Raw genomic sequence first — 14780 nt, forward strand, 5'->3', positions numbered from 1 at the left:
CTTCACATTAATATCTCTTCTAATAATAGTTATTTTCAGATGTTTTATTTGAAAACTCTTATGGTGAAATTTGCTAGAAACTGACAAAATCATAGAAACTCAGAAGATGATTCTGCAAAAGACCTGCTTAATGTCAGAATGGTTAATATACTTTTAAATATAATATTAATCTTTAAAATAAATGAGCTTGTTGAAAAGTTTCTACCCTCCTGTGAATGAAATCAAGCAAGATTGATTATTTCTAAATTTGCACAGATTTCCAGCTAACAGCAGCAAGCTTTTCGCCGGTCCTTGTTTGCTTATGGGATTAGGCTCTTTGCAAGGATTTGGTGGACAGCCTTTGTGCCACATCCTTGTCCATTTAATGTTGCTGAACAGGCTGTTGTCCAGAGGTTAGTGGCGTTCTCATGACCTCACCTGGCCCCAGATGAAGCTGTGCCTAATGGTCTGTGCTAATGGCAAGCTAAATCTGTTGTTTGACCAGATCTCCATGGCAACCTAGGTCTCCAGACCACATTTTGCACTTGTGTCTGAAAATACGCCCCACTTTTGTCTCAGAGCTTCTTCTTTAATAAGTAAAAAGTAAGAAGCTTTTTAAGAAATATCACAGGGGGGAGGAGAGAAAAAGCAAAAGATGCAATACTGCTGGAAAGTCTTGTCCTTCCCGTGTCTGACAGCATTGTAATTCATCCGCGTTGCAGCAGCATGGCTCTCAGAGCTCTGCTCGCAGCATTAAAATGATTGATCATAGTTTAGATGCGTGCGCTGGGCATGTCCATCTGTCCTGTGTAACAGCTGCTTCCATGACTTGGAGAGGATGCCGTTGTAATTAACCCCCATGTAAAACTCGTGCAAGAATTTTTATGGTCTTACTGTGGCAAGATTAATGTGTCAGTTGCTCAGCAACACTGCAAATCAAGTCTTTTTAATTGAGTTCATAAAAAAATCCTTATGTACGTAGGCTGTTGATAAGAGAGGAACAGAAGAACACTAAAGCCAGACAAAGAAAATCTTGGTAGACTGAAATGACCAATGACTTCTTTTACATGATGTCAATTAATTTGGAGCCAATGTGGGACTCTAACAGTCCTAGTTAGCATGACTGATTCCAGAGGTGTCAGAAAGCAGGTAAGTTTTTTTAAATTTTTTAAAATGTGGTCTTTTCCTGCTGTTGCCAAAGATATCGGTTCAGTCTTACACATCTGTTGATTCAGACCTTTTGTGACCAGTGAGAATTTTTTCAAATGAGAGCATATTGACCAGTCGACCCTGAGACTACAGCCATATACTTTACAAGGCTTTAGCTGCACCTATAGAATATAAATGATTCATTAAGAATACATCTCTTGCTGGGTTAGTGCCCCTCAAGTTAAAAAATTTAAAGCGTAGACAACAACTGGCTCCCCATGTTCACTCAAAAGACTGATTAGTGTTGTTGAAGAATGGACAGGAGGTGAGAGGGATATTTACCCTGTAGTGTGGGAGTGAACAGTGAGTCCCACGTGTCTAGTCTGGGTACTGAGGAGGCCTACAGAGAGACATTCACACAATTCTACCAGCATGAATATCAATAACTCTCCAGCCAAGACTGTCAACAGTGGATCTGCCATAATTTATTCTAAAGATCTGATGAAATGAGGTCAAACCCTCAGCAACTCAGAATAGACACTTGGTTCATTTGGATTTCCAAGGATGGTGAAACATTTGCATTTGTGTCATGTACATATTTTGTCTCTCTTTTTTTTTTTTTTTTGTGTGTTATTTGCAGTGTGTGTGCTTCATAGGAAATACAGCCAGCTGGAGCACCTGTGAAATAGATTAGTAGAGTCCTTCTTCATTCTGTTTTCCTAATTGGAAAACTACAAGTGGTTGTGTTGTTGTTCTTGACAACACAATAGATTTCACATTGCAAGATTTAGGTTTGACTTAACTACCCCTTTACCAGAGCTCCTCAAAGATGCTCTATGCATTCTTTTAAACTCAAAAATACTTACTGTCCTTTGATAGTGTTAACACACTTTATAAAGCCTTGTTTACCCATGGTCATCATCTATAAATCTTCATTAGTGTGAAACTGCCTGCACGTGCATAAGCGCGCACACACACACACACACACACACACACACACACACACACACACACACACACACACACACACACACACACACACACACACACACACACAGAGCAGTCACAAGAAGGGTGATGTTCACTTATTTGTTGACCACAAACATGATTTGTCAAATGCAAGGAGTCCACCGCTAACCACTTAAGGTCTCCTCCTGGCACTTGCACTGCATTTAGAATCATTACCACTTTGTGTCATTAACAGGCAACTTTCTTCCTTTAATTCAAGCCATTTTTGCCCCCCCCCCCCAAAAAAAAAACAAAAAAACTTGAGTTGTTGAACTAACAGCTACTAGTTGGGTAGGAAAATATTTGGTCAGGACAAGCCTACTGTCACTGCTCAGTTCTGCTCAACATTAATTTCATCTCTTTATAAGCTTCTTTGTGCGGTCCTCCACAACAGACCCAGTTTCTCATGTGGCAAGTCGGGAGAATTAATTGCCTACCTCTAGTTTAGAGCAAAGATCCCTGGCAGAGGTGTAGAGCAGACTGTTATGCATAAGAACGTGCACGCACATGGGTGTACACAAAAGGCAAATCTTTCTTAGGTGACTAATGATCTATATAAGATGCATTTCAGCAAATATTTTAATTGCTAAGTCCTTTGTGACAAGTAACACAGCAGTATAATCAGCAGCCTCTCCGGTGAGCCTCTACCTCCACACATTGCAGCTGGTGGTTATAGGCTCACTTCATGTGCTTGTCGTGGTTGCGCATGAACCAGTCGTGCACCTGCTGAAGGTTCTAGATGGTGGAGCTGGAGTTTATCCAGCTGTGGACAAAGACTCTTTACCGGTCAGTCAGTCTGTAGGGAAGCACGTGATATAAAGGGCTGGAATTATCTGGTTACCAGTGACTACACTGTCAAAATAAATGTGGGGGAATTCTTTATTAGTTAATTGACCACAGATGATGTTTTTCTGTTGGTTGGATTAAAAGTTAGTGGTATTTGGTAGTTTATTGTTATGGCTTTCCTCTTATTCAGTGAGAAATGTATAATTAAAATCTACTTCATTTTAGATTTTCTGCTATTCTGTGGCATGCAGTGTTTCTCCTCTGCTCTTTGGTCCCTTTATTGGCATTCCGGTTGCTTCCCTGTCACAAATCTTAAAATAAAACTTGGCAAAGATATTGTCTGGTTCATATCTTTTTTCCCATACCCACTTAAATTGGCAATTTGTGAAGAGGAATGGGAAATGTCATGGTGCCTGCTCAGTGCTACCCTTCACCACCACCACCTCCTCCTCCTCCTCCTCTTTTCCCCAAGAAACACACATACACCTCCCTTTCAGTCACACTTCCCCTGGGGGCCAGCGGGGAAAGCATTCCAGAGCTCGGGCTACTGCAGAGCTGTTTCAGAGGGAAAGGGAGTGAAAGATGGTCTCAGTGTTTCTAGATCCAAAACCCACTGCAGTCTTACTCGGCCTGCAGCATCTTAACATTGCATGAAACACCCAATTACTTAGTACGTATGATTTTGAGTCAACGCTTTCCTGGTTCTGAAAAACTAAAACTAAAGACACTGTGAGAGCTGCTTTCTCTCCTCACGGCCCACCAGGATAGATAAGTAATCCTGTGAATACAAGTAAGAGAATATCTCTAGACAGTTGAAAGCTTAATGGAATTTGATGGTTGCAGGCAAAATAAAAAATTTTGTAGTATGCCCATGGGGAGGTTGTTACCAGTGTCTTACTTGAATTGTAGCGAACAAGAGGGCATTGAAATGAAAAATGATGTCACATTTGGTGTGATACTGTGCTTGATGTCAGAAACTGACCTGGGCTGAAATTTCAAAAATCAAAACAAAAGCTATAGCAAGAGAGCTACCACTCTGCTTGGATTTCTTATCATTTTATCAGTCTGTGTTTTACAGCCTTTCTCTCAGGCCTCATGCCTCATGCCTTGTACAGTATTTTGACTGTTTCTATGGCTACCACTGACAGAGTAAAGTGGTCTGAAATGAGAAGGACCTCATGGGGAAAAGCAATGATGCCTCCTTGGTGTTTCCCAGATTGGATGCATGTCTTTGCCTCAACAAGTAATTTTAGTTTCAAGCGATTCTTTTTTTTTGTTTTGGGGTTTTGTTTGTATTGTGAACCATAAAGTTTTGCGTCTTATTAACATATTACATCCAATTTGTCCTTCATCACTATAGATGACTCGTACTGATGCCCCTCCCCCACTCTGTATTCTTTATTGTCTGTCTCTCTCTCTCCTCCCTGCGGGTTGCTGTGTGTTAACCATGACAGCTTTTGTGAGACTGTCACCTTGGTCTCGGAAGTACACAGTGAATCCACATTGGCACTCACTCTAGCGAAAGAATTCTCCTCTTTGGTGGATTGTCCCATGGTCATCGTGCTTTGTGTGCTGACTGAAAGAATCTGCATTAATTATAGTCTTTCTTCATTTTGTGTGCAGGCCATAAAATTAACTAGTGAGAAACTAATACTTGACTGAGTTTGTGGTTTTCTACAGAATGTGTGTATAGAGGGGAGGGGGGGGGGGGGGGGGGGGAGTACTGTATCATGAATCATTATCTCAAAAGACTGTATTGGCTCATATTATAGTTTGCACTGTAAACAGTATATTTTTGTGGCAGGTAAGTTACAGGCAGGCAACAGATTACCAGAGACTACACTATTCCTTTGCTATTTTGGTTATTTTGTGTGTGGCATATACAGTATATTATCATTTTTGAAACTTGAGTCTGACTTTTCACCTAGAAAATACATCAGTCATTACACATTACTGCAAGCCGATGAGTCAGTGTGCAACCCTCCTTTGCATCACTCCTCTCTGTTTCGGTTTAAGTCAGTTCATTGTCCATGAATTGGTGACACGGTTCCTGTGAAAATTAAAGGGGCTGTTTTCTAAGGGAAAGAGAAAGGTGTGTCTAGTTGACAGACTGCACTGATGGAGATAAAAAGAGCATATGTTTGGGCAAATTAGCATTCTTATTGTGCAGTGTAAGAGAAAAGATGTTGGAACTCTGTTAGATAACTGTCTGTTTAGCAGTGTAGTGAACTACAGAGTAGAGCCAAATACATAAACTACTTACACAGTATACCTCTGTAGGACAATGCAGTGGGCCTGCGGCAAATGCATTTGCTCTCAGGGAGTGACAGATCAAATTTGTTTGCACAGATTTAAGAGGAGAAGTGCACTGTACAGACTCATTTCAGACAATTACAAATGACTCAGCAGTGTAAACAGAAAGGTAGCAGTGGAAATAATATAGGAAACCTGGAAAACATGTATTAATTTGAACTCATAGTGATATGTATTTAGTTTGGGTGATCACTCTGCAAACTGGCCTTTGGGTGAGACTACATAACGTAATCAGTTTACAACAGAAAAAAAAATAGATTCAATTAGCTGTATACATGAATAAAATACTTTTGCACAGTTTCAACCCATGCACTCATCAGTATTTATTCAGTTTTAAGATTTTCCTTTTTTGAAGTTTTAATGGGAATGATAGTTTTTCCATCTTTTCGGCAAACCTAGGAGACAGCTAGATGGAACATTGGTTGGAATAAGCATTAAAGGTTGACACACTTTGACCTGTCAAATAATTGATTTGTACTTTAAAATATATTTATCTAAATCAGTATCTTGAAATAATATCGAACTGTTTTTATGGGTTGGGCATGTCCTCGTGGGCTCTGGACCTTCACTTTGATGAGAAGGAAAGAACATGCAAGAGACTGTAATCATTTTTACATCATCTTGGGGTAGCATGGTATAATTAGAAAGGGCTGATTTCTTCAACCACAGCAGGGGTTGAAATTGCAGGCCTTGCCCCAACCAGGGTTTTGGAAAGTAACTGAAATAGCACTGGCGAGTTTCTGTCCTTGTGTCCTCCTGCGTAACTTGGTATCGCTCAGATGGCAGCGCAGTCACCATGACACACTGCTGCTTATCCACCAGCACTGGGATGACAAGCTTTTATGTGGCGCTTCTTGTTTTCAGAACCAACTACCAAAATTACAACTCTGTCATAATCTCTTTAACATGCATTATGGCTGAAACGTGTATCGGCCACAACCTGCTGGCAGCTTTTACTGCGTAACCATCGTGGCCTTTGCTGGAATAGTGCTTCCATCTATATAGGGGCATGTGTGTTGCCCTGCTGCAGATCATTATCCAGCACAGAATCAAAAATAATCTCTTTCATTATGAAATCTTCAGTGCATTTTTTTTTTTTTTTTTTTTAGATTTTGTCAGGTGAAAAGTAAAGTTTTACTACATGCACTGTAGCCGTGACGTTTTCTAGACATTACGTAACGGGGGTGCATGTGTGCGAATGTCTGGTGCATTCGGAATGGACATTTGCAGGTCTTTAACCTGCCATCTCGCTGGGATAAAATCAGTGTGATGCCGCATTCATTGCTCCCATGTGGGCGCTATGCATGCTCTGTCCCGGCAGATCGCTCACCTAAACCACACAGTATTTCCGCCTTCCAGTGTGAAGTTCCATTTATCCTGCTGTGTGCTACATGTAAGACAGCACAACTGTGAAAATGATCCTGACCCGATTATTCCGAAATTGTCTAAAGTTCATTTGTGAAAATGGCTGTAGGAACTACTGAAAAGTAGTTTCATAATCTCCAAATCTTCACATCACTCACAGAAGGGCTTTATGATGATTATCTTGCATTTGTGTGTTTATTTAAAATGTATTTTATGCTATAATAGTCAAGTCATAGTTCAAGAATTCCAAGAAATGATTATAGGGAAAGACAATAAATGACATGCTATAAAGCTCTGAGGCCGTGTAGTGAGTGGTCTGTGTGGTGTTCACAGTCAGTGCCTCAACCCCAGACACACTGGGCAATTAATTTGCTAATAACTCCCTTACCCTCATACATAAGGGAAACATTATTGATGTAGGATTAGCAATAGAAATGCAAGGCTTAACAGTTGTCATATGGTTTGTGTTTAATGCTCACCACTGGGAGAAATTAACTTGGTTTTCTTGCATCATCTTATCTCTGTTTGCATAACCTGCAGTCACAGTCATATGCACAAACACACTCCCCTAAGGACCCTTAAAAGTGTCTGTGTGTATGCAGGATGTCCTGCTCAGGTCAAGGTAACAGCAGGTCCTGGCCTTCACTGAGTGACCTTTGAATCATTCACAGGTTTTTTTTTTTTTTTTTTCCATGTCTGCAGGCATGCAGAGGTGTCGTTGCAGCCTTTCTGCTTCCTGTCTCTGGCATTCTTCTTTGTTTAGGAGCCCTTTAAAACACAAGACAAGCCTTGTGTCCCCTCTGGTAGGCTAGAAACATAGAGAAAATTGGTCCCTGTTTCTGATTAGCCCTGCAGGCCAGGAGCACTCATTTCCCCAAAGAGAGTCATAGGATGCTAATAGTACTTTGCCTCTTGCTTTTGAGTCTTCTGTGATTTCTTCAAACCTCAGGCTACAGACAGGAGTCAGCGCTAATTTACCGAAGTCCTGCAAACAGAACCAAAGCTAATTGTCATTACTGTGGTTCGCCACAACGGCAGTTACTATTTCGTTTGGTCTACTGACGTATGGTCTGTATTACTAGTTAGGTATTATCTTGAGGTTGATAATTCATACATATTAATTTGTGGCCATGATGAGTGGGCAACTTTGATTCTGCAAAATAGATTACATTGCTGTTAGCCGGCGCTATGCCTAGATTGGTCTTTCCATGCGGGATTGGCTTTCACTGAAGCAAAATTTTGTTTTTTTCCATTTAAGGATTAAACTCTTCGTGAGGTACTGTTCTTTGTACCTACTGAGCAAATTCACATCACAGATTGTGGGAAACAGTTTTTGTGTATGACGCACAGTATTACTGTATTTTGACAGGTAAGACAGAAAAGTGTAGGAAATATCTAGGCCTGGATGTGAATTTGAATGCAGTAGAGAGAGTAATGATATCATTAAGTCAGTAATTTTGTGCACAACTAGATTGTACTGCAAACTAAAGCTATAGCAAAAATCATAATTATCATGGTCATTACTGTAATTTTGATTATTTAAAACAATTGCTTTTTTAACCGAACAAATATCATGCATGTTATTGAACTTGAAAATGTGTATTTTTGCAGGGGACTTTTTGATTTTTAAATATGCTTCCAATGAAAAACTAATATTGAGGTGCTGCGGGTGCAGGGGTGCAAAGAGAGCCCTAGGTGCATGCCCTGGGAGGCTTGCATGGCGGCCACATGGAGAGCAATGAAGAGTTGAAGCGCACAGCCAAATGTTGCACACCACTGAAGCGGATTGTTGAGAGACCCTGTGCGATATGGAGACACAGGCAGCTGCGGGTGTTAATAATCTGCAGGCTGAACTAAACAGCCAGTGAGTTCATGCTTTTGTGCCTCCATAAATGCAATAAATCAAGGTGCTGCTGTTTTGATACCTTTTGAGATCATTTCAAAATTGTGCTCTGTATTTCATTTAGTTTTATAGGAAACAGAAAAGTGTACATAATGCCACATTCATCAAGATTAGAGGCAGCATGAAATGGAAAATGTCATGTACAGTCATAAATTCACCATAAGGAGCGTGTTTTCAGTGTTAGTCATCAAGGAACAGCTCTGTTTTAGCACCTATGAGGGCCCACCTGTGTGGGCAGATGTATTCTGGTAGGGGTAAAAAAAAAAAATTATTTTATCTGCTGTAAGACAGTCTTGCTGGGTTTGGTTTCTAAAGCTGCTAGAAACTGTTATGAACCAGGCTGTGGCATGGATCAAGCTTTAGTTCTTGGTAACTGAAGTTCTGTGGGTTAAATAAAAAATTTCTGACACAGTTGGATATTTGAACAATTGTCAAAACAAGTGGTAAAAGATGAAATATGGAATGCACAAAAGAGAGCAGAGTCTTTCATTTCTTACGTTACCACAACTCCTTAATGAAATATATTATTTTTCTTCATCCTTTGTGTCCCTGTTTGTGCTTATTTTGATTTACTACAACTGTCTTCCTAACTACAAAAATCAATAAATTCTGCTTCCAGTTTTAAAAGTTTTAGTCTTAAGTCAGAGACACTCAGCTCGCACAGTCAGTTTGGAGAGCAGCAAACAGAGACTGCAACTAGCTGAGTGGCAAAATGAGGGATCTCAGCAAGTTTGAGGGATGCAACATTTGTTTTTTTAAATAAATATATTAAATATAAAAAGGGCTTCTTGTTTTCCCAGCTTTGAATTAAATCAATGTTATACTCTAGCCTTGCAGAAAGAAAAGAAATGGTTTAGATAAAGAACCCCCCCCCAATGAAATATTTAAAATACCAGCTAAGAACAGCCAGTTAGTGTAGTTAGTGAATTGCGTGTTGTCTCTACTCTGCAGGCAATGTGGCAATATTTGTACCACTAACGTAATGTTCTCATTTGTACCAGGGTCATGAGAAATTCTAACAGGCCCATGATCCCTGGTTTAAATACATATTATATGACCTTGTTTTTCCCACATCCAGGTCTGTTTTGACTTTTTTCTCCCCCACCTCTACCAGTGATGCTTGTTTGTCATTCCAACAACCTTGTAAGAGACTTATCTCTGATGTCCTTTACTGACAGGGTTTTGTGTAGTGATTGGTTTCATGAAAACCAACAGTTTTTGCTCTTTTCCTTAATGTCTCCAAATTCCTGCAGTAATTTATTCATGGCTATGTCTTCTTACCTGCAGCATCTATAACCTGGATGCACCCCAGAGATCTCATGACTGTAAGGGAAAAGTCAGGGCCACGTTCAGCAGAACTTACTCTTAGTGGGGATGCTGTTTATCAGTGGAGAGAGCATTTTGAGTAATTTATTAACCTAACCGACACATTTTCTCAAAGGGTGCAACGATACGTATATTTTTTCCGGACTGTTCGATGTGTTATATGCGTTCAGTATCCTTGCCAGAGGCCTCTGAGATAGTTGAGAATTTTTCAGTTTCAGGGAAAAATGTGAATTATTTTAGCCCTGAGATGCTGAAGACTCTGCACGTTGTTGGGATGTCTCAGCTGACACAACTCTTAGATGCTGCTTGGAGGCTGGAGATGGTGCCTATTGATCGGCAGAGCAGAGTGGTGGTTGTCAAAGGGAGGACTGGAAGGTGGGCTACACTAGTCAGCCTCCTGGAAAAAGCATATTCCGGGGTGCTGGCAAGGAAGCTGTAGATGATTGCCAGATCTCAAATTAAGAAGGAACAGTGCATGATCTGTTATGGTTGTGGAAGACTGGACAAACACTTCAGCCTTGCACCAGGCTACATGTCTTTTTCAGGCTTCCAGCCTTGTTTCCCAGGGTTTTTTTTGGGGTTATGAACCATCCATCGCCATGTTGGTGTTTTGTTTTTACAAGTGAGGGTAAAATTTTGTGAGAGACTGCCAGTCGAATTGGTAATTAAAGCCTTTTAAAGGACCATCATGTTTTAGACATTTTTGGCATGGTTTTTTGACCTGGTTTTCTAATAGCATTTGAGCCATTGAAATCTTATGGATTTATATTTTAGTTTCATAAAATATCAGAAACAGACCAGACCACTTGTCTCTTCAAGCCCCTGGCACTTGCCTGTGTAACAAGGTTACATAAGAGTAAACTGATTGCCTTGACACAAGATGGTCTCTGTGCTATAGTGTGAAAACTCATTTGCACTGAAAATTGTGTGGTTATGCTTAAAAAAAAGTCACTTTTGCTTTGTTTCTGAAAAGCTGAAGGGTTTGGACATTTTTACCTGATAACTATATGTATTTTTGACATTCAAAAATGCCATCCTGTGGGAACCAAACTGCTTTCAGCAGCAAGAAAGGTTGCCAAGGTTTCCTCTGAGGTTTTTCATTCTTGGCGTTCAGAGTCAGGAAGGTAGTAAAAGAGATGTTTTGGTACATGATTTCATTTGTGTCAGCCTCGAGGTCTATTTTTTAATCTGAAGTTTAAATTAAAGACTTTTTTATTCTGTCTAAGATGCTTTTTTTTGTTAAATAGTAAATTATAGCTAGAAAAAAATAGTAAAAAAAAAAAAAAAAAAAAAAGAATATCTTGAGCTGTCCCTGTAAAATTTATCAGTGGTGATTCTCTGAAACCCTGGAGGCATGTGCTCTATAATGATCAGACACCATTGCATTGAGGGCTACACAACCAGTGTGAATCAGTGACACGAGCTGAAGCAAACCACTAATTGGTAAACAAAACTAACAGTCCACATGTAAATTCTGATTGTGTATTTTTGTTGTTTTTTGTTTCTAAAACAGCACAAGGCAGAGTCCTGTATAATCATTATTCTATACTTAAATTTGATGCTTAATAGTATGCAGCACATTCATCTTGCACACATTAGTTATTTAGTAGCCCTCAGAGTTTCAAGTCTTCTCTTTTCTTACACAAAAATCTAAAAGGCACAAGCACAATAGGAAAACAGTTCAGTGGGGAAATAATTATTTGGTCCCCTGCTGAAGTTGTAAGTTGGCTCACTTGCAAAGAAATAAACAATTTCTAAGTTTATGGTAGTTTTATTTTAATGGAGACTGAATATCAACCAAAAATGACACACATTTCATAAAAGTTATAAACTGATTTGCCTCTCATTGAGTGAAATAAATATTGGATCCCTTACAATCCAGCCAGAATTCTGGCTTCCACCCACTGTTTTTGGAGGAAGAGAAATTCTGAATATGACCCAATGAACACCATCCCCACAGTCAAGCATGGAGGTGGAGATATTATGCTTTGCAGCTATTCGTCTGCGGAACGGTATGGGACAATTTCACTGTATTGAGAGCCCAATGGACGGGGCCATGTACTATAAAATCTTGGACGAGAACCTCTTATCCTCAGCCAGACCACTGAAGATGGGTTGTGGATGGATTTTCTAGCATGACAGTTACCCAAAACATATTGCCAAGGCAACAAAGAAGTAGCTAAAGAAGCACATTGAAGTCATGGAGTGGCCTAGCCAGTCTCCAGACCTCAATCCTATAGATATTCTGTGGAGGGAGCTGAAGCTTTGAGTTGCCAAGCAGCAGCCAAGAGACCTAAAGGATTTAGAGTTATTGTAAAGGGGAGTGGGCCAAAATCCCTCCACAGATGTGTGCAAACCTGGTGATCAACTACAAGAAATGTCTTACTGCCGTGCTTGCCAGCAGGGATTTTTCTCCACCTAGTACTAAGTCATGTTTTGCTTGGGGATCAAATACTTATTTCAATCAATGACATTCAAATCAATTTATAACTTTTGTGCAATGTGGGTTTTTTGTTTTTGTTTTTGTTTTATTTTTGGTTGATCTTCTGTCTCCCCATTAATATGACACTATAAAAATTAGAGACTGTTTGTTTCTTTGTAAGTGAGCAAACTTACAAATTCAGCCGGGGATTAAATAATTATTTCCCCCACTCTATAAACCTACAGTAAGTTTGTTGATGGTTGATGAAGAATGAAAAAGATTATAAAAATATAGGAACTCGTCTAGATTATGTCATTCTTTCTGGCTCATGGCATAATGAAGTGGTTGGACTTTTTGTAAACCCAGTAACAAGGTTGTGGTTCTCCTCAACAGGTGATGTTCATAGCCATAGTGTCCAAAGAAGATTTCCACCGGAGGGAAACCCCCAGCCCCAGGGGTCTGGCAGTGGTCTCCCTAATGCACAGGATGAAGTTTTCAGGTTAAGCCTTGCCAAGGGAGTGTCCATGTCGCTCCCCTCCTCACCTCTGCTGCCTCGGCAGTCCTACATGATGCCCTTACGCACTAGTAAGCGATCACCAGGTACTGCTTGATAAATTTAGTGCTTGCCCTTTCCCCTCTATTGTCTCATTCTCTTTCAAAAAGTTTGCTGTATATGCTGCTTCTCAGTTTTCATTATTATGAATATTGGTTCAAAATTATTGTAACCTTCTTTGTTCCCGGTTTATTTTTATTCTTTCTATTTTTTGAAAATGAATTCTGTGACTCAAAATAGATCGCTCTTCAGGTTCACTTTTGTAATCGCTGAACATCTGACAGCCATCCGGGAGCGACAGCATCTCTGTGACAGTGCTGGTGCAGCGTTTGACTTATTTGTCTGTCAAACACATCAATGCATTCTGAGTTATTGTCACTCTTGGAAAAATCAAAGTCATATTGTATTAGAAGTTAAAATGTAAAGTAATGATAGCTGCACCATTCTGTATCCCGTCAGTTACTCTGTGGGCACAGTCTGTGTACACAGTCGTTTTTTTCCCCACTTCACCCTCGTATTTGATCACCTTGTGTCGAGGAGGCGGTTTCGGCAACTTCACCGTGTGTTTACACTTTACTGGCTGATAATACAGTAGGTGTGTGTTTACATTTACTCTAAATCCTCCAAAAGCTTCTTCTGTGCGAAGTGTTGAGGGCATGTTTGTCAGCAGCTGTGGAGAGCTTCAAAGCGAGGAATACCTTTTTGTGGCAGAACTTGTTTTAATCTGAATCTTTGTATTCTGAAGACTTTGCAAAAAAGGAGAGAAATCCTTTAAGTGGCCACTGTGGGCCCCACTCACATGTGGCACTCATCTGTGAGCGATTGAGCCATTGTTTAGAGCGGTCACAGCTTTGATCTGTTTAGTGTAAAGATGAGTGGATAGGAAGCCTAAAGTAGGAGTAGGCCAACTGCAGTTTTAAAGAATCAAGATTATGTTGTTATATTTCTTTGCATTGCTTAGTATGGAAATGCTGTTCGCTGTTGTGTTATCCATTTCTGCCATGATTTTTATGCACATTTTCTGCAATTTTCCCAAAACTGAAATAGGCCTGAAACTGTGATGTAGTGCATTATGCAAATGCTCAGTGGAAGCAGAGTTTTGTTTGTTTAGCTGCCACTTAATTTAAATCGGTTAAATTTCCTTCGATGACTCAGGATTTGCAATGAGTGCTTGAAATGAACAAGCATTGAAGGGATGAAGAGAGCGATGAGGCTGGGTTTTGCGAAGGAGAAAATGGCCCTGGGGACAGGGGAAAGGGGACACTCATTAAAAGCATATTCCCTCTTGGGGTGCTCTGAGGCATGAAAAAGGGAGGGAAAAAAAATGGACTGACAAGATAGGATTTTATGGAGGACCACCAGCAAGAGAGGGCTGGGGGAGGGTTTGTCGATTCTCCTCTGCTGTCCTCACAGATAACTGTGAAAACCCCATATAGGAGAGTTAATAAACACATGCTGCAGGAAATGTCTCAGCTTTGCGACGAAACGGCATGCATTAATGCTAAGTTGATCTTTTTGTGGAGTCATCAAGGTGTATATTCGGTTTAGCACTCACTCTTGTAACTAGCATGTGTTCGTCTGGATAGATAGAATTTACTGTAATTCATACGCCGATGTTTCTAACAGGAATCATTAATTATTGGTACGTTTCTACACAAGTAGAAAGTTTACAAGCGTATTGGCCTTAGTGTCTGGTTCTTTTTAATCCGAGCCAGAGGATGTTTGCATAAAGCAAACACATGTGGCGATTAGTCACTTTACAACAAAGGAAGAATGGTTTGGAAATGTATACTTGACGTGACTTCATAAAAAAAGATACAATACACTTTGATTTAGTCAGGTCATCTGAATATATGTACAAAAAGTATTTGTTACCTTCACGATTTCTTAATTTTTTTGGACATTTGCCACACTTAAATGGTTCAGATCATTAAACAAATTCCAGACAAAGATAATCCGAGTAAATGCAAAATGCA

The 14780-nt window shown here is 40.0% G+C and overlaps 1 protein-coding gene across 2 annotated transcripts in view; it reads left to right on the top strand.

Moving 5' to 3' along the window:
* Positions 1-14780, top strand: part of tanc1b (tetratricopeptide repeat, ankyrin repeat and coiled-coil containing 1b) — a 99896-nt gene that overhangs the window by 19729 nt on the left and 65387 nt on the right. For both annotated transcript variants that reach the window (XM_030757757.1, XM_030757758.1), the window contains exon 3: positions 12645-12851. In XM_030757757.1, the coding sequence (XP_030613617.1) occupies positions 12645-12851 (207 nt within the window). The remainder of the gene's footprint in view (positions 1-12644; positions 12852-14780) is intronic.

The sequence above is a fragment of the Archocentrus centrarchus genome, chromosome 21 (assembly GCF_007364275.1).
Source record: "Archocentrus centrarchus isolate MPI-CPG fArcCen1 chromosome 21, fArcCen1, whole genome shotgun sequence".
NCBI classification, from domain to species: domain Eukaryota; kingdom Metazoa; phylum Chordata; class Actinopteri; order Cichliformes; family Cichlidae; genus Archocentrus; species Archocentrus centrarchus.